Below are 18,432 nucleotides of genomic sequence, written 5' to 3' on the forward strand. Positions count from 1 at the left end.
GAGAGATAGGGAACTCAGGTGCCCCCAAGCACCCGCATTTAGGCTCCAGCATCCTACAGGGGACCAAAACAACCTTTCGGTATGGAAGTTCAGTTATGCTATTGCAGGGAGTTTGAGATCCAAAACATTCAATCAGTAAAGTCATCAAGAGTCAGACATAGGCTGGAATCCTAGTTCTGCCACTTACATCAGCGAGATCTTGAGGAAATTTATGAAATCCTCTGAGTCTCCCTGTCCTTGGGTGTGAGACAGGAATAATGGGACTAGAGCACCTTAGCACCTTAGAGTGGCAGCAGGATTAAATTAAAAAAAATCTTAGCATATATAAGTGCTCAATAATTGTTATTGGTACTTTTTGTCTTCCATTAACAGATAAGAAAAGCTAGGGTTTGGGACCAGGTCAACCTGCTATATTCTAGATACATTTTTAATTCTAATTTGAGCAGCAGCAAGTTCAAAAATATAAACATTTGAAGGGATGCAAAATGTGGTGCTACTTTGTTGTAGATTTTTTCAGTTGTAATTCTTGATATAAGGTATCACCATTTGTTAGTCCATGATTAGTTTTGCTTTGGGATCTTCTTAGAAACAACTGTAGGAATTTCCTTAGTATCTGTCCTATGGTTACACTTTACCAGGGAGTATGGAAAGATGACATAAGAAGAAACAATCACAGACATTGTTTCTGACTGTAAGGAACCCCAATGATACATCAAGCCAGGAGTTAATTTTAGATCAGGGATACATTCATCAAATTAAGGTTAAAAAAAGAATCTCCCTAACAAAATCAAGTTTGCACAGATTCACCTGATCTTGCCAAGTCTTATTAGTTAATACTGCCGGACTTGACAAAGAATATGTTCAATCTGACCAATTTCCTTAAATTATTTTATTTGTCTCTGGTGTAAATAATCTAGTTCATAAAAAACAACTCACAATAACAACAGAAATTTAATCTCAACAAACAAATCCCATTTAATTGACCAAAAACTTCAGTCCTGCTCTGTGGCAATCTACACCTTCGGAAAGGAAGTTCTGGCAGGATAATTAGCCAGTGATGATACCCTGGAAGCCCAGGGGCACTGACATTAGGAGGGACTCCCTTTCTCTAGGGCTCAAAAGCACAAATGGTTTGTTTCCTCCTCAACTAGAGGTCACCCGGAGATAGACAAAATAAAGAGAACAATTGCAGGAAACCCTGAAACCTCATTAATGAGGCTTCCATGTGTGGCACCGCCGGGCTCTGCAGCTCTCGGTCCCCACCCAGCAGCAGCATCTGCATGTGCACGCAAGGGATGGAGGTGCCAGCTTCCAGGAGCCAGTTGCTGCCACTCATTTATTTTGTGGCTCAGCCCCTCTGCTTTAGCTCACAGTTCATTAAATTCTACTGCATCACCATCAACATGCAAAAGAGATACTTGAAGGGCATTCAAAAATATAATCAGAAAAAGGGACTAAAAGGTCCTCTCTAAGAAGGGAAAAAACTAATCCTATCTTGTCTTTTGAATGACATCTAGGTTCTTTGGTTCTAATATATATTTAAGTAGCAGTGACATCCAAGGAATATCTGTCTGATGGTTGGGGTGTAGGGCGCCGTATGGTTTTCTGCTTGGAGGGTGAGCACCAAAAGTGGCTGAAAAATTCTGAAGGATCTTCGTATACGAATGTTTTATTTCTTTTGCCACTTTTTCCCCGTTGGTTTTTTTTTTTTTTTTTTGAGGTGGGAAGGGCTGCAATTTTATGGACTTCAGCAATCTATCTTGTTTTATGCTTTGAATATGACCGTGATGGGGAAATTATCCTGATGACCAGCTCATTGGAGGCTGAACTAGTAAACTTTCCACATGCTACTGTGTGGTTCCAGAGAACTGATCTCAGGGCTTAGTGTGCCCACACACACACACACGTATTTGAAGGGGGAGGAAAACCTGAATACAGAAAAGCACAGAATACTACACAACAAATGGAGATGTCGTAATTCACAGCAGTGGCTTTCACCTGGGGGTCATTTTTGTCCCCTAGTGGACAGTTTTCACTGTCATGCCTTGGGGTGGGGGTAGCTACTTGCATCTAGTGGATAAAAGCTAGGGAAGTTGTTCAATATCCTACAATACAGAGGATGCCCCCATAACAGAATTTTCCAGCCCCAAATGTTAACTATGCTGCTGTTGAGAAACTATTCTTTATGGTAGTTTATTATGTAAATATATTAGGAGATAAGGACAGAAAAAATCATACTCCTTTCATTTAGGCAAATCATACAACTTCATAAATGTCCAAGCCAATTACAAAACCACAGCTAGAATCTACTTATTATTTTCCCCCTTACTTACAATATTTCAAACTGATTAAACATATGTAACTTCTAAATGTAATAAAAATATTTTTTCATTGTAGGTACCTTGAACCTTCTAGTTTTGAGCTTATATACAGGCTTATGCACACAAATGGGACCCCATACACACACACACACACACAACATACACAGGGGACTCTTCAGAAGAAATGGCACTTTCTCCGCACTGAGGCTGGGATCCACAATCCCGACACAGAGAAAGTCACCAAGGTCACCCTCACACTGCACAGTAATCATAAATGAATATCCTTTGGACAAGACTTCATTATAAATCTCTGTAGCTTATCACTTGGTTAATGAAAGCATAACTTTTTTTTTTAAAAGCAAACTTTGTTCCACCACTGTGCTAAAAGTACTTTCCACATGTGAGCTCCTTTAATCATCAAAACGATCTTAGGAGAAAAACTACAATCCCATTTTAAGAATAGGAGACTGAAGCACAGAGAGGCAAAGTAACCTGCCCAAGGTAACACAGCTAACAAGTGGTAGAACTTGAACCTAAGAAGACTCACCCCAGAGAGGCAATTCCCAACCACGCAGCTCCCACATCATGTCAGTGCATCAAGTCACAACTTGGGCTGGACAGCTATGAAGGGTAAGGATGTTGGCTGAGTGAGATCAGTTCATTTAAGGAGAGGCTTTTTCTGTTTCCCTCTTTTCTATCTTATTGCCTAAATAACATCATCAACTCACCTAAGAGATTTTAGAAACAAACCAATCCCTCAAAATCGTAATCTCCTGGGCAGAGGTCTAAAAAGCATCTAAAGGGCTGCTATATAGAGGCAACAGACCTAAGGGCCCACACAGGTGGAGTGGCACAGCCCCAGTGGCCTGGAGAGCCCCCCGCCCCAGGCCAGGCAGAGGTTCTCCTGAGCAATGGGCACATGCCTGCTTTTTACATCTGGACACAAGCTTGGGGCACAAAGTCAGGAATAAGAGGAAAGCAGCCAGTCTTGGGAGTGCGGGGGGAGGTGGCCAAGGCTGGCTCGACCTGGGCAGGGACCCCAGAGATACTGGGAGCTTCATGGTGTTTCCAAAGGAGCAGACACTGGAGCCCAATGTGAATGTAAACCATATTCTTAAAGGTGGATCCTCAGGACTCCTGGCAATGTAATCGTCTTTAGGCCAACAAGTCTTGCCTCCAAGAGTGTGGGAAGCCAAAGATGAATCACAGGCCAGAGTCCGCAGGCTGACCTCCATGCGTGTATCCCCCGAGACAGGGTGAGAAACGAAGTCAGGAAGCACTTGACTGAATTGGTTTTCCCATTTTTCATAAGAAACATTCAACGTAATAAAAAATAGCCACACTTTATTGACAATAATAGCTACCCTTTCTTTATTTCCTTACTATGTGCCAGGAAACTACTTTATCTCTGTTCCTCACAGTAACTCTGCAAGGCAGGAACTATCCCTTCATTTCAGAGGAAAATGAGGCCCAGAAAGGTCATGTAATTAGCCTGAGGTCTCACAGCTAGGAACCCAGGTCTGTTTGACTCCAAAATTTATGATTTTTTCCATAATCGCTTTCACTGTTTCACATTATCATCAACCTCCAAAGTCCTCAGAACCAACTGCCTAAATACGTACACACACACACACACACGCGCACACACACACACACACATCTTCCATTTAATTTAACGAGGCCACTGAAATCTTGAAGGCTGCCATGCACCCGTCCCTCTGATTATGCTGTGATCCTTAAAATCAGGCACCAAATCCCAGGCACTGGGAATGAGCAAGTTTCCAAGAGAACACATAGCCCAGTCCCCTGTCACTTAAAAAGGTGAAGAGTCTGGGGTCTTAGGGCTGGGTAAGGCCGAACTGGGACCTGGCCCCCGAGCTGTGTCCCTTCCACTGCACCTCAACTCTGCTTCCCAGGGCCAGGGCCAGTGATGATGAAATCATTTCTGGGTGCTGGGAATACAGAGCTGAAAAGGTATTATTAATACATCCCTGGTCCTGAAAGGATCCTCGAAGCTGGTGGATATAGCTGAGACAGCCCACGGGTAACTGAAGTGCAAGGCAGGAGCGGGGGAGGCGTTCTGTGAATATGAAGAGGGACAAGCTGTGTCCAGCTGGAGGCCACGTGGAGATGCCATGGGGAGAAGATAAATGAACCCATGCTCTGGGGTGTACCACAGGAAAGCGCCTCTCACCAGTTCTTTCATACCAAACCCCCCTGTGGCAGGCAAAGCACTCATTTTATAGACCAGGTGGAGGCCACCAGCCTGAGGTCATGTAGTTAATAGGGGAGTCATGTGAAATGCTCTGTCTGCCTCCAAAGCCCACACTCTCTCCATTATAACAAACTTCAAATGCTGCTTTGAGGAACCCTGGTGGCTTAGTAGGCCAGAAGAGTGGCACTTGAGCCCGCACCCCAATTTCAACCCCCATGGCTCTGCTGGGCATCTGTATTCATACTGGGGTTCTATAGATGAGATTCCATTTGAGAGAAAACTCTGCAGCTAACATGATCAAATCTGAAGCCAGGTATTATGATGTGCTCCCTGGCAGGCAAGGGTTTTGGCCTAGGAGTTTGAGCCTTGGAGTTTGCGCTAGGACAAGAGGGGCCTGGGAGCCACACCCGGAGGTTCAGGCCCTGGAGTTTGGGCTAGAACAAGAGGGGCCTGGGAGCCACACCGGGAGGAAGTGAAGGACAATGGCTATGCAAGCCAGGGAATCACGCACTTCCCTCACTCAGGAGCTATGCTGCCTGCATTCAAAATCAGGCTCTACACCTGCTTAGTTTTGAGACCCTGGGCAAAGCAATCCTAAGCCTTTGCTTCCTCAAGTTCAAACTGGAAGTCATATTGGTACCTACTTAGTGGGGGCGTTGAGAGGATTACATGTTCAAAGATAAGGAAAGCATCTAGTACAGTCCCTCGTACCTCATGCAAAGCCATTCTCATTAACTTGTTGATTACAGCAAGGCTAGTCATAGGAGGTAAAAGAGCAAGAAAAGAAATACTGTGATACTACAGGAGGAATTCTTAGGGCAGCTAAGAAATCCTCCTTGCCCCTTAAGTGTTGCCCTGCTTCTGAGCTCTGCCTTGCGTTCTCCTGCCCTTGATAGATGTGGGTGGGAACCTGTGGGACATGTACCTGGCAGACAAGGGAGGCTTAAGGGCCTCCGTTTGCTGAGCTGTGGTCGTGTCCTACCACTGCTTGTCTGCTGCTTCAGCAAGAAGCCCAGGAAGACCGGGTTTCAGGTGATGAGATCCATAACCCCAAACCCCCAAACTAATTTACTGCCATTGCTCAGAGCAGATGGCTACAAAATCCTCGGCTGTGCCCCTAAGCTTGACTTGCTCTTGAACCAAAAGGCTCAGGATAGAGGGAGGCATGTGTCAAGGGAGCCAAGCCCTAGCCCTAGAGGTCTCCTTCACTGGCTATGTGGGGTCTTGCCTTGGGAGGAATTCTGCAGGGCACAGTGGGGGTCCCGGGTCCCATTTAGGTTCTTTCCATCAGAAACCCTGTCAGTGAATTAAGTTCCCAGAGAAGGTTTTGACGACTTATGGGATTTTTCCTCGTCTCGTTCACTGCTGTACCCCAGCACCTAGAACAGCAGCACATCCTAGGAATGAATGAATGATGATCCCTTCCTGCATCTTCATGAGACAGACAGGAGCAGGGACCACAGAGCTTCCATGGTTGCTCCCTGACCTGCCAGCTGTGTGGGATTGTCTTGCCACTGCTCTGCTACTGACTCCCCTACTTGTCACCTCAGCTGGTAGCATCAGCACCGCGCCTCTGACAATCTGCCTGGGAGAGGTTTGGCCTTTTCTCTCCTCCCAGCGGAAGGGAGGGTCATTTGCTACAGGGCATCTAGCAAGAAGGTCAGCGAGTGCCCAGCACACGACTTGCCCCTTTCATACTCTATCTGCCAGAAATGAAAACGTTAGAGCGGGAAGCGCCCACAGAAGTCAACACTTGTGGAAGAGACGAGGAAACCAAACCCTGAGACATTTAGCAAGTAGCCCCAGGTCACAGAGGCGGCTGCCACGAGGGGCAGAAGACCTGGCCTCTCAACGGAGCTCTTTGTACAGCATTTGCTAGGAGCCTCTGTGCCCATGCAGGTCAAAAAGTCTCAGAAGCCTGGATTCTTCTTTCTACATATTATAAACATGAAACACAACTACAGTACACACACAGACGCAGGTTATATACAGAAACACACCGCTATGTAAACGTCATATACATATATACATATATGTAACTGATATTATGATACATATAACTATTCAATAGTCCCAAGTACCTTTACTGGTGAGATTAGACAAGCTCATCTCCTTTTATTTTATATCTATTTATTACAGAATGGTGATAACTGAAGGGCTAGGGGAAAAGAAGAAACCCTGAGTGTGAGAAAGGAGAAATATGTAATTTGCCAAAGTGTATTTGATATGATAATTGCTTTGACTTTTTTAGGTACAATGTTTAATGCACTTTGAAATTTTACACTACAGAAGGGCATTTGGATTTTATGTTCAACAAAAGAGAGGAGACTTGAAACCAAAAGATTGGGAACTACTGTTCTGGAACTCAGAGCACATTACAGCTTTGGAAATCGGCTGGTCCAACAACATCCTGTTTGAAGACAGGTTAAGTCACTTCCTATCCTCAGGTTAGTAGCTCTTTATCTGCTCTTAGGGGAGCAGCCATGTGGATGTTAGCTGTGGGTGCCCAAGACACCGGCAGTGAAGGAGGCCAGCATTTGCTGTGGAACTACTGAAGGGTTTCACACCAAGGATGTAAAAGATAGAGGGAAAGCAAGTTCCCAAACATGACTGTTTTTTTCCTTTTTTTTTTTTTTTAACAAGCAGGATTCTTGGAAGAGGAGAAGCTGAACTCGTGGCTTTGTTTGCATTTCCTGGGGGTTGGCACCCCAGTGGCCCCCACGGTGGGCTGCCCTGGCCCTCCTGTCTCTCGGAAGAACCGAACATCAGGCTGCAGGAGTGGCTCCTTGAGCCACTGCTGTCCCTCCCCTTTGTCCCCTGCAAAGACCACCACCCATCTACCTAAACAACGGGATGTTTTCTGTATGGTGCTCCCACAGCACCGAACATTTTGGCAAGAGGACTACCCCTGACTACCTCTAAGGCAGTCGGCCTGGAAGCCGAGGCAGAGCCCAGGGGGATTCACCCAGGGCCTTGGGCTCAGACAGACCCAGGGCCAGACCACAGGGCAGGGCTCCTCTCGAATGTTGGCCATCGGCCAGTGCAGGAGTCCACTTACCGCAGTGGGACTGGAAGACCTGCGGCTTGACGACCTGGTTACAGGCGCTGCACACCACGAGGTAGAAGTCGTCGTGTGCTGGGTAGTGGCCAAACAAGTGCATATCTGTGGGGGGAAAGGAAAACAGGTTGTTTTGAAAAAGCAACCGAGTCTTAGAAGGTGGATGGTTTCTTCTTGGAATGTCCTCCAGGGCAGGTTTTCAAACAAGACCGGCAGAAAGGCAATCATCTTTAGAAAAGGGAACGCAGCTTGTGCAAATGCAGCTCCTTACTCTCAGAGTAGCCCATGCCTCCAAGAAGCCCTCCTCATTTCCCTTGCCAATGGATGGCTACCACTGATGGCTTAGTCTGCGGCATTTGGGCTACCCAGAATCTCATGCCACAGGGAGTCACTCTGTCCTGAAAGAGGGCCCCAGGGTTCACTGGGACCCAGTGAGGCTCCAGTTATTTTAGGATGAGGGGGAAGTTCACCCAAACCCATTTCAGCATAAGCAGAGGCCTCTCTGGTGAGTGACAGGGTGAGAAGGGCTGGAGAGAGAAAAAGGAGTCATCCTGGTTTCAGCAGCTGCCTGGGTCCCCCCATCACCTGCAGAAGACTCCAGGGTAAAAGGAAGCGTCCAGACAAGTGGCTTGCTGGCTGCCATCATTACCCATTCTTTACTTGGCAAATATTTGCTGCTGCTGCTGCTAAGTCGCTTCAGTCGTGTCTGACTCTGTGCAACCCCATAGACGGCAGCCCACCAGCCTCTGCCGTCCCTGGGATTCTCCAGGCAAGAACACTGGAGTGGGTTGCCATTTCCTTCTCCAATGCATGAAAGTGAAAAGGGAAAGTGAAGTCGCTCAGTCGTGTCCGACTCTTCAAGACCCCATGGACTGCAGCCTACCAGGCTCCTCTGCCCATGAGATTTTCCAGGCAAGAGTACTGGAGTAGGGTGCCACTGCCTTCTCCAGCAAATATTTATTGAGTGCCTAAGTGTGCTGGGCACCAACTGTGCTGGGTGCCAGGGCTGACTGGTGAACAAGAACAAGGGCCCTACTCTGCTGGAGCAGAAAAGAGAAGCATTGACCAGATTCACACAGGTCATCATGTGGGTGTAACTGTGGTACCCACTGAGGAGGGGAGGAAAAGGGTCCCATGAAAGCATGTGGCAGGCTGACCTAACCTTGACTGAAGCATTGGACAGGCTTTCCAGAGGAGGGATTAGAGAAAGAAAAGGTCAGGGGAGAGAGGGGGAACTTTCAGGTCCACCATGGAAGGAGATTCTGTGTGTAGGAGGAAGCTCTTGGCTGAAACAGAAGAACAAGAGGGGAGCCCAGAAGGTGTAAGCTTTGTGGATCAACATGGAGAATACCCATGGACAGAGGAGCCTGGCGGACTACAGTCCATAGGATTGCAAAGAGTCACATATGACTGAGCGACTAACACACACGCACGCACATAGATTTTGAACCTGACTTTAGGAACAATGGGAAGCTACTGAAGGTTTTTAAGCAAAGTGGTGACAGAATCAAATTGTTGGAAGATCAGTTATGTGGCCTATGAGACACAACAGCATACATACATCCACACAAAAACCTGTTCATGCATGGTCACTGTAGCATTACTCATAAAAGCCCAAGGGTGGAAGCAATCCAGTTCAGTCGCTCAGTCGTGTCCAACTCTTTGCGACCCCACGGACCACAGCACGCCAGGCCTCCCTGTCCATCACCAACTCCCGGAGTCTACTCAAACTCATCTCCATTGAGTTGGTGATGCCATCCAACCATCTCATCTCATCCCATCTCATCTCATCTCATCTCTGTCATCTCCTTCTCCTCCTGCCTTCAATCTTTCCCAGCATCAGGGTCTTTTCAAATGAATCAGCTCTTCGCATGAGGTGGCCAAAGTATTGGAGTTTTAGCTTCAACATCAGTCCTTCCGATGAACACTCAGGACCGATCTCCTTTAGGATGGACTGGTTGGATCTCTTTGCAGTCCATGGGACTCTCAAGAGTCTTCTCCAACACCACAGGTCAAAAGTGTCAATTCTTCGGGGCTCAGCTTTCTTTATAGTCCAACTCTCACATCCATACATGACTAATGGAAAAGCCATAGCCTTGACTAGATGGACCTTTGTTGGTAAAGTAATGTCTCTGCTTCTTAATATGCTGCCTAGGTTGGTCATAACTTTCTTTCCAAGGAGTAAGCGCCTTTTAATTTCATGGCTGCAATCACCATCTGCAGTGATTTTGGAGCCCCAAAAAATAAAGTCAGCCACTGTTTCCACTGTTCCCCATCTATTTCCCATGAAGTGAAGAGACCAGATGCCATGATCTTAGTTTTCTGAATGTTGAGTTTTAAGCCAACTTTTTCACTCTCCTCTTTCACTTTCATCAAGAGGCTCTTTAGTTCCTCTTCATTTTCTGCCATAGGGTGACATCATCTGCATATCTGAGGATACTGACATTTCTCCTGGCAATCTTGATTTGAGATTGTGCTTCATCCAGCCCAGAGTTTCTCATGATGTACTCTGCATATAAGTTAAATAAGCAGAGTGACAATACAGCCTTAACATACTCCTTTTCCTATTTGGAACCAGTCTGTTGTTCCATGTCCAGTTCTAACTGTTGCTTCCTGATCTGCATACAGATTTCTCAAAAGGCAGGTCAGGTGGTCTGGTATTCCCATCTCTTGAAGAATTTTCCACAGTTTGTTGTGATCCACACAGTCAAAGGCTTTGGCATAGTCAATAAAGCAGAAATAGATGTTTTTCTGAAACTCTCTTGTTTTATCAATGATCCAGCAGATGTTGGCAATTTGATCTCTGGTTCCTCTGCCTTTTCTAAAACCAGCTTGAACATCTGGAAGTTCACGGTTCACGTATTGCTGAAACCTGGCTTGGAGAATTTTGAGCATTACTTTACTAGTGTGTGAGAAGAGTGCAATTGTGAGGTAGTTCGAGCATTTTTTGGCATTGCCTTTCTTTGGGATTGGAATAAAAACTCATCTTTTCCAGTCCTGTGGCCGCTGCTGAGTTTTCCAAATTTTCTGGCATATTGAGTGCAACACTTTCACAGCATCATCTTTCAGGATTTGAAATAGCTCAACTGGAATTCCATCACCTCCACTAGCTTTGTTCATAGTGATACTTCCTAAGGCCCACCTGACTTCATGTTCCAGGATGTCTGGCTCTAGGTGAGTGATCACACCATCGTGATCATCTGGGTCATGAAGATCTTTTTTGTACAGTTCTTCTGTGTATTCTTGCCATCTCTTCTTAATATCTTCTGCTTCTGTTAGGTGCATACAATTTCTGTCCTATATCGAGCCCATCTTTGCATGAAATATTTCCTTGGTATCTCTAATTTCCTTGAAGAGATCCCTAGTCTTTCCCATTCTATTGTTTTCCTCTATTTCTTTACACTGATCACTGAGGAAGGTTTTCTTATCTCTCCTTGCTATTCTTTGGAACTCTGCATTCAAATGGGTATATTTTTCCTTTTCTCCTTTGCTTTTCACGTCTCTTCTTTTCACAGGTATTTGTAAGGCCTCCTCAGACAGCCATTTTGCCTTTTTGCTTTTGTTTTTCTTGGGGATGGTCTTGATCCCTGTCTCCTGTACAAGGTCATGAACCTCCGTCCATAGTTCATCAGGCATTCTATCAGATCTAGTCCCTTGAATCTATTTCTCACTTCCACTGTATCATTGTAAGGGATTTGATTTAGGTCATACCTGAATGGTCTAGTGGTTTCCCTACTTTCTTTAATTTAAGTCTGAATTTGGCAATAAGGAGTTCATGATCAGAGCCATAGTCAGCTCCCAGTCTTGTTTTTGCTGACTGTATAGAGCTACTCTATCTTTGGCTGCAAAGAATATAGTGAATCTGATTTCAGTATTGACTACCTGGTGATGTCCATGTGTAGAATCTTCTCTTGTGTTGTTGGAAGAGGGTGTTTGCTATGACCAGTGCGTTCTCTTGGCAAAACTCTACTAGCCTTTGCCCTGCTTCATTCTGTACTCCAAGGCCAAATTTGCCTGTTACTGCAGGTATTTCTTGACTTCCTACTGTTGCATTCCAGTCCCCTATAATGAAAACAACAGCTTTTTTGGGTGATAGTCGTAAAAGGTCTTGCAGGTCTTCATAGAACCGTTCAGCTTCTTCAGCATTACTGGTCAGAACATAGACTTGGATTACTGTGATATTGAATGGTTTGCCTTGGAAACAAACAGAGACCATTCTGTCATTTTTGAGATTGCGTCCAAGTACTGCATTTTGGACTCTTTTGTTGACTATGATGGCTACTCCATTTCTCCTAAGGGATTCTTGCCCACAGTAGTAGATATAATGGTCATCTGAGTTAAATTCACTCATTCCTGTCCATTTTAGTTTGCTGATTCCTAAAATGTCAAAGCAACCCTGATACCCATCAACTGTTGAATGCATAGATGAAATGTGATATATTCATACAATGGGATATTATTTGGCCATAAAAAGACATGAAGTGCTAATGCCTGCTATAATATGCATGCTGCTGCTGCTGCTGCTGCTAAGTCGCTTCAGTCATGTCCAACTCTGTGTGACCCCATAGACAACAGCCCACCAGGCTCCCCCATCCCTGGGATTCTCCAGGCAAGAACACTGGAGTGGGTTGCCATTTCCTTCTCCAGTGCATGAAAGTGAAAAGTGAAAGGGAAGTCACTCAGTCATGTCCGACCCTCAGCAACCCCATGGACTGCAGCCCTCCAGGCTCCTCCATCCATGGGATTTTCCAGGCAGGAGTACTGGAGTGGGGTGCCATTGCCTTTTTCATATTCAATTACGTCAGTACTGTCCCACTCTCTGCGACTCTATGGACTGAGCCTACCAGGCTGCTCTGTCCACGGGATTCTCCAGGCAAGAATACTGGAGTGGGTTGCCATGCCCTCCTCCAGGGGATCTTCCCAACCAGAGATCAAATTCACATCTCCGGTGTCTTTTGCATTGGCAGGCTGATTCTTTACCCACTGAACCACCTGGGAAACCTCACTACAAATATGGATGAACCTTAAAAACATATGCTAAGTGAAAGGAGCCAGTCACAAAAGGCCACATATTATATGATCCTCTTTATATGAACTGTCCAGAAGAGGCAAAGCCACAGACAGAGAGAGGAGATTAGTGCTTGCCTTGGCCTGGGAGTCCTGGAGGGAACTGGAGAACTGCTAAAGGTTTACAAGCTTCTTTTGCAGATGATACAAACATTGCCAGATTGATAGTGGTGATGGTTGCACAAAGCTGTGAATATATTACAAACCACTGAATTGTATGCTTTAAATGGGTAAATTGTATGATACATGAAGCACATCTCAGTAAAGATGGGGTGGGAGGTAGGGAGATCAGTTTTGAGGAAACCAGTGGTCAGAGCCTCCTCATGGGCCGCTGGGTGGAGATAGAGCCCTGAAGGGCACTCTGCCTGCCTCTCCTTACCTGACCGGCTCCAGGACCACTGAGTGCAGGGTGGACAGGTGGAAATAAAAGACACAGCCTTCATGAAAGTGCTTTGCCTCACACATCTGAGTTTCCTCTCCCCCCACCCCCCATGCCCTCATTTTCTAGACGCAACCTGTGTTTTTACCGAAAACCATCAGACACACCATGGTTCTACTAGCTGCAGGGGGAGGCCACAGAGAAGCTGAGTTCCTCCTGATGTCAGGACGGCTCATTTATAACCCAACACATGCTTCCAGTGCAGCCCGGATACTTAGAAGGAAATGGAATTGACACACTGGTCACATGGCCAAGAGCCAAGACTCCTGCTCCAGGGGAGGCTGGATGGGAAGGGTGAGATGGGCCCTCACTGGTGTGAGGACCCCATGCTCCCATGGCGGGATGCAGGCCAGGCTGGGGCACAGGCGCACTGAATCTCTGCAGCATCTGTGGTTCCAGGCACGGCTGGTCATTTCCTCTCTAGGACTTACCTCTGTTTCCACTCTGACTAAGACGTTACCAGAGGGGAGCGTTATTAGTCAGTGCCTGGTAGGCGGAGGCCTGTGACAAGAGAGGCTGAGAGAGAACCCAGCTGTGACAGAGGCCCAGGCGGGGCCCACACAGCATCCGGTACCCTAGCTTCAGAGCCTCCCAGCACATAGAGGACACTCCCAGTCCCACACTGCTGACAGCACTCTTGCTTTACTTTCAACTTACAGAATATTTTTATAATATATATTCTTTTTTAAAAAATAACAAAAGTGATACGTGTGTTTTGAAGATACATTTGAAAAATACAGAAAAGCCAGAAGAAATTTTAAAAAAACCACTGGCAGCCTTTATTAACACTTTGCATCTCATTTAGATTTAGTCACATTTTCTATCCAGGAACATGTGAAACCAGGAGCTGGCAAGGGCTAAAACATTTATTTATTCAACAGCATTTCCTGGGTTGCCTTACAGTCTTTCTGCAATAGATCAGGCTATAAGGGAATGAAAGAAATGCATTAATTTAAAAAACAAAAAAAGCATTCGCAAACTTGCCTGAGCACCTACTCTGTGCCAGAAACTGAGTGCAGTAAGGGAGGCTGAGAGGCAGGGGGTGGGGAACATGGCTCTTGACCTTTGTCATGGGCCCCGATGACCTGTCCAAGGCCCGTCAGGCCTCTGGCTGCTGTCCCGCTTCAGCATTCCTTCGGGAAGCTGTGGAGCCCCCGCTCCCCCGCCACTCTCCCACACCTCTGGGTCGAGAGTTGAAGGTAAATGTCAGGCTGGGCAAAGCCTGGCCATGCTGAGGGTGTCCTACCCTGGGCCCTTCGCGTCACTGGGGCTGTTCTTGGTTCCCTGCAGGGCAGTTTCAATTGTGTCTGCTTAGAGTATGTCTCCCGTGGAAACAGAGGACCTGCTGGCCTGCTTGCGTATTCCTTAGTGATCGGACCTCAGAATCTCCTCAACAGGCTTCCTGGGTTCTGAGAGCCTGCCAGAGGGGAGCAAGATAAAGCCTGTGGCTTCTCAGAAGACCACCACTTCCAGGGGCCATGCCATTTTGGCCAGTGTGTCGTCTGCTTGGGGATGAGGGAGGAAGGCCAGGGAGCACTGGAAATCACTATGCCTGGCATCATGTTGGATATACTATTAATTAATAACTCTCCCTCTCAATTTACCACCCAAACAGAACTTTCAGTACACAGTTAAAAATGGTGGTGTGTTGATGTGGGCTTGTACCAGCTTTTGAGAGCCAACTGTGCAAGTCTCCCAACGTGTTCCGTGAGATCAAGGAGGTAGCTTGAAATCAGACCTCATGGAGTATTTACACCATGGAAAGGGGAACTACACATCAGGTTTTTTCTTTTCTTCAGCAAGCCACATTGTTAAACATTTACCAGCGTACCACTGAACAAAGATGGGGAAAAAAGGTAAAAGTGAAACCACCTGTAATGACACCCCCTCGGGATAACCACTGTTAGCATGTTAAGATACATCCTTCTAGACTTTGCTATCTGATAACATTATCTTAGGTAATCCTCATAATTAACCCACAAAGTTGCCATCATTCCACTTTCCAGGCAAGGAAACAAAGCTAAGAGATCCCATGAGTGATCTGTAAAGCAGGATGAGACCCCTGCTCTAGAGTCCATGTTCCCATCTTAGCCAAAGGTCTTTCATAAGAGCAAGATCCCATTTTAAAAATGAAGGAAACAGTTTGATGGATGGAAGGGTTGCATAGAGGACCAACAGGCTCTGAGGAACCTTTGGCATCTGCACAGGCCTGGGGTCAGAAGGAGGGATTTTGAGCACAGTGCCCTTTGCTGTGTAACCTCAGGGAAGGTGCCCAACCTTTCTGAGCAACTGTTTCCTCATCCATAAGATGGGGCTTGCGTTTCTTGCCTCATGGAGTTGCTGTGAAGGCTTATAAAATTTTCCTGGCCTTTTATTTTCTTCCTCCAGGGATTTGGGAAAGAGTGTAGAGAAAGCTTTACTCAAGGTCTTCTCCCCTATCTTTCAAAACTAATTCCTTCTCCTTCCAGTGGGAGAATCTTTGCTCCAGGCAGCACATTCTTTGACCCTTCTTCAGGACCATTCACAGCTGACCTCCTGGGGAAACTGCAAGGTTCCTCTGACCTGTACAATTCCCTCTATGTGCACGGCACCATCACACACATGTGTGGACAGACGAGGGTTGCAAGCCACTGGCAGGGCTCTCTCTAGGCAGTGGTCAGGCCCCAAGAAAACATGCACAAAGATGATGGGACTTTGCCCATCACAGTGTTCAGTTATTCCCCCATGTTCAATTATTTCCCTACCACAAATCCATGCCTGTCTGTTTTGTTCCATTTTGTCCCTACCAACGAATTAACTGTTGATCAGATACATCAGATAGCACCACCATGGCACTGTCATAGAAGTGATCTTACTTATCCTCCTGTCTGATCATCGGAAGGGTGAGAGCAAGATCCATAGCTTCATTTTGCAGATGGGGAAACAGGTATACTCTTGATTCTAGGTAAGTATTTTTTGGTTTTTCACCCCAACCCATTATACACATATGTGCTGTGCTAAGTTACTTTAGTCGTGTCTGACTCTTTGCAACCCCATGGACTGTAGCCCGCCAGGCTTCTCTGTCCATGGGACTTTCCAGGCAAGAATACTGGAGTGGGTTGACATTTCCTCCTTCAGGGGATCTTCTTGACCCAGGGATCGAACTGGCGACTCTTAGTTCTCCTGCATTGGCAGGTGGGTTCTTTACCACCAGTGCCACCTGGGAGACCCCCTACACATATACATACCTGTTTTATCTGTCCATCCATCCATCATCTATCAAACACATATATCACACTCCCATATGTCCTGGTCTACTCATTTCTTTTTATTTTATTCTATTCTATTTCATTAAAAAAACATGCCGAACTCTTTGAAATTAATTTCATAATCCTTTAATGGGTCACAACTCAAAGTCTGAAAATCACTCTTCAAGGCAATCCAGTGAGTTAGGGGTTGAGCTGAACCTGAGAGATAACTGGGGGTTTACAGAGGTCAGAGATGGTCCTCAGTGCTTACCTGGGAGTCTGAGGCCATGAACTGAATCATTAGTGCCAGGTATACGCTGCAGCTCACAGGAGCTGTATTGTATTTCTTCCCGAGTCTGCATTCAGTGAGGCATGTCTGTGGCCTGAGTCAGCCAAGGTGGGAGTATTTACACCATGGGAATCAGCATCCATTATAAACCAGGGCTGCTTCTCTTGGAGAGCTGGCTGTGAAAACACTCACCAGCACACCACTGACTAGCATCTACCCTGGCATCACTCTTCCCTGGATCAATTTCCCTAGTTATCAAAATGGAGAAGTTTATATTTGTCATCTACCACATCGGATGCTGAAAGGCTTCTGTGAACTTGAGAGGAAATTAATATGTTAATATAAACTTATGATAATGGTATTGATCATTAGCCCCAAAACATATGCACAACAGAGACAGGTAAACATACTGATCATTTTCTGTATCAAATGAGCACAAAAAGGCTACAACTTGTTCAGCTCTGGTGGTGATAAGGGCGCTGGGGATGGGGAAGTGGTGATGAGGGAGCGGAGAATTAAGTTCTTTTCAATGTCTGACAATATAATGCTTACTCTTTAAGGGTTATTCCTGGAGCTTATTCACAGATTAGGCTCAGACTATCAAATTAATGCCACTTATATATGGATCACACACAGGTTATTCTCAGTGGCTTCCCTGGTGGCTGAGACGGTAAAGAATCCGCCTGCTATGTGGGAGACCTGGGTTCGACCTCTGGGCTAGGAAGATCCCCTGGAGAAGGGAATGGCTACCCACTCCAGTATTCTTGCCTGGAGAATTCCATGGACAGAGGAACCTGGCAGGTCCTAGTCCATGGGGTCGCAAAGAGTTGGACACAACTGAGCAACTTTCACTTTCACTTATAGCAAGCAGTCCTTTACTTTTTCTCTTCCTTAACTTCTGGTGGAACTCTCATCTGTGGAAGTCGACTGACAATGGCAATCATGTTACCAACTTCCTGGCACCCTGGGTCTGCCTCCCGACAGCACTTAGGTTCCCCACAGGTCTTTTCTGGCCCTCACAGCTTCACCACCCCCAAACAACCACCCACTCCTCACCTTCTGCCCCCTCCCACTCCCAGATGGCAGAGGAGGGATGGAAGGGACAAAGCCCGGCTCGTTAGGAAGAAGAGACACAGTTTAGGACACCAGAACAGTTGCTACAAAGGTAGAAAAGTAACTGATTTCCTGGTGTAGTTAATGACCCATTTCTTAAGTCGATACTGAAAAAGAAATTGGCAGGACTTGCCTGGTGGTCCAGTGCCTAAGACTCCGTGCTCCCAATGCAGGAGGCCCAAGTTACATCCCTGGTCAGAGAATTAGATCCCACACACAGCCACTAAGAGTTTGCATGCCACAACTAAAGATCCTGCATGTCGCAACAAAGACCTGGTACAGCCAAATAAATAAACAAATAAATTTAAAAAAAGAAAGAAAGAAATTGGCAGAATAGGAGGAGCAGCAGCATTTTATAAATGGCCTTCTGAGGAAACACTTCAGACAAGCAAAATTGTGTATAAATTTTCCTTTATACCCAATATTCACTTAGTGAAAATGGCTGAAGTAAAGGAAGAGGCAGGGTGACATGTCCAATTAGCTATTTGTACAGGATTTGTTTCTATGATGGGAAGACAACTGGTTTTGTGGCTGCAGGATCACACTAGATTCTGTGCACTTTTGAATTTGCCCCTGGAACCTTCCAAAGCTCAAGACCCAAGCAACCACTGGTGAGAGTTCAAAAGATAAAACACTTAAGAAAGAGGGATTCCTTCCTTTTGCAAGTGGGAAGGCCAAGTTAAGCAAAGGCTGCACGCAGAAG

The 18,432-nt window shown here is 46.1% G+C and overlaps 1 protein-coding gene across 11 annotated transcripts in view; it reads right to left on the reverse strand.

Annotated features, from left to right (window-relative positions):
• The window catches only part of ATXN7L1 (ataxin 7 like 1), a 388,443-nt gene that overhangs the window by 150,925 nt on the left and 219,086 nt on the right, over positions 1-18,432 (reverse strand). For 10 of the 11 annotated variants that reach the window (XM_025291076.3, XM_025291075.3, XM_044947166.2 and 7 more), the window contains one exon: positions 7,595-7,699. The exons of the other annotated variant lie outside the window; for it this stretch is intronic. In XM_025291076.3, coding sequence (XP_025146861.1) covers positions 7,595-7,699 — 105 coding nt within the window. The remainder of the gene's footprint in view (positions 1-7,594; positions 7,700-18,432) is intronic. 11 annotated transcript variants of the gene reach the window in all.

This window comes from Bubalus bubalis, chromosome 8 (assembly GCF_019923935.1).
Source record: "Bubalus bubalis isolate 160015118507 breed Murrah chromosome 8, NDDB_SH_1, whole genome shotgun sequence".
Lineage (NCBI taxonomy): Eukaryota > Metazoa > Chordata > Mammalia > Artiodactyla > Bovidae > Bubalus > Bubalus bubalis.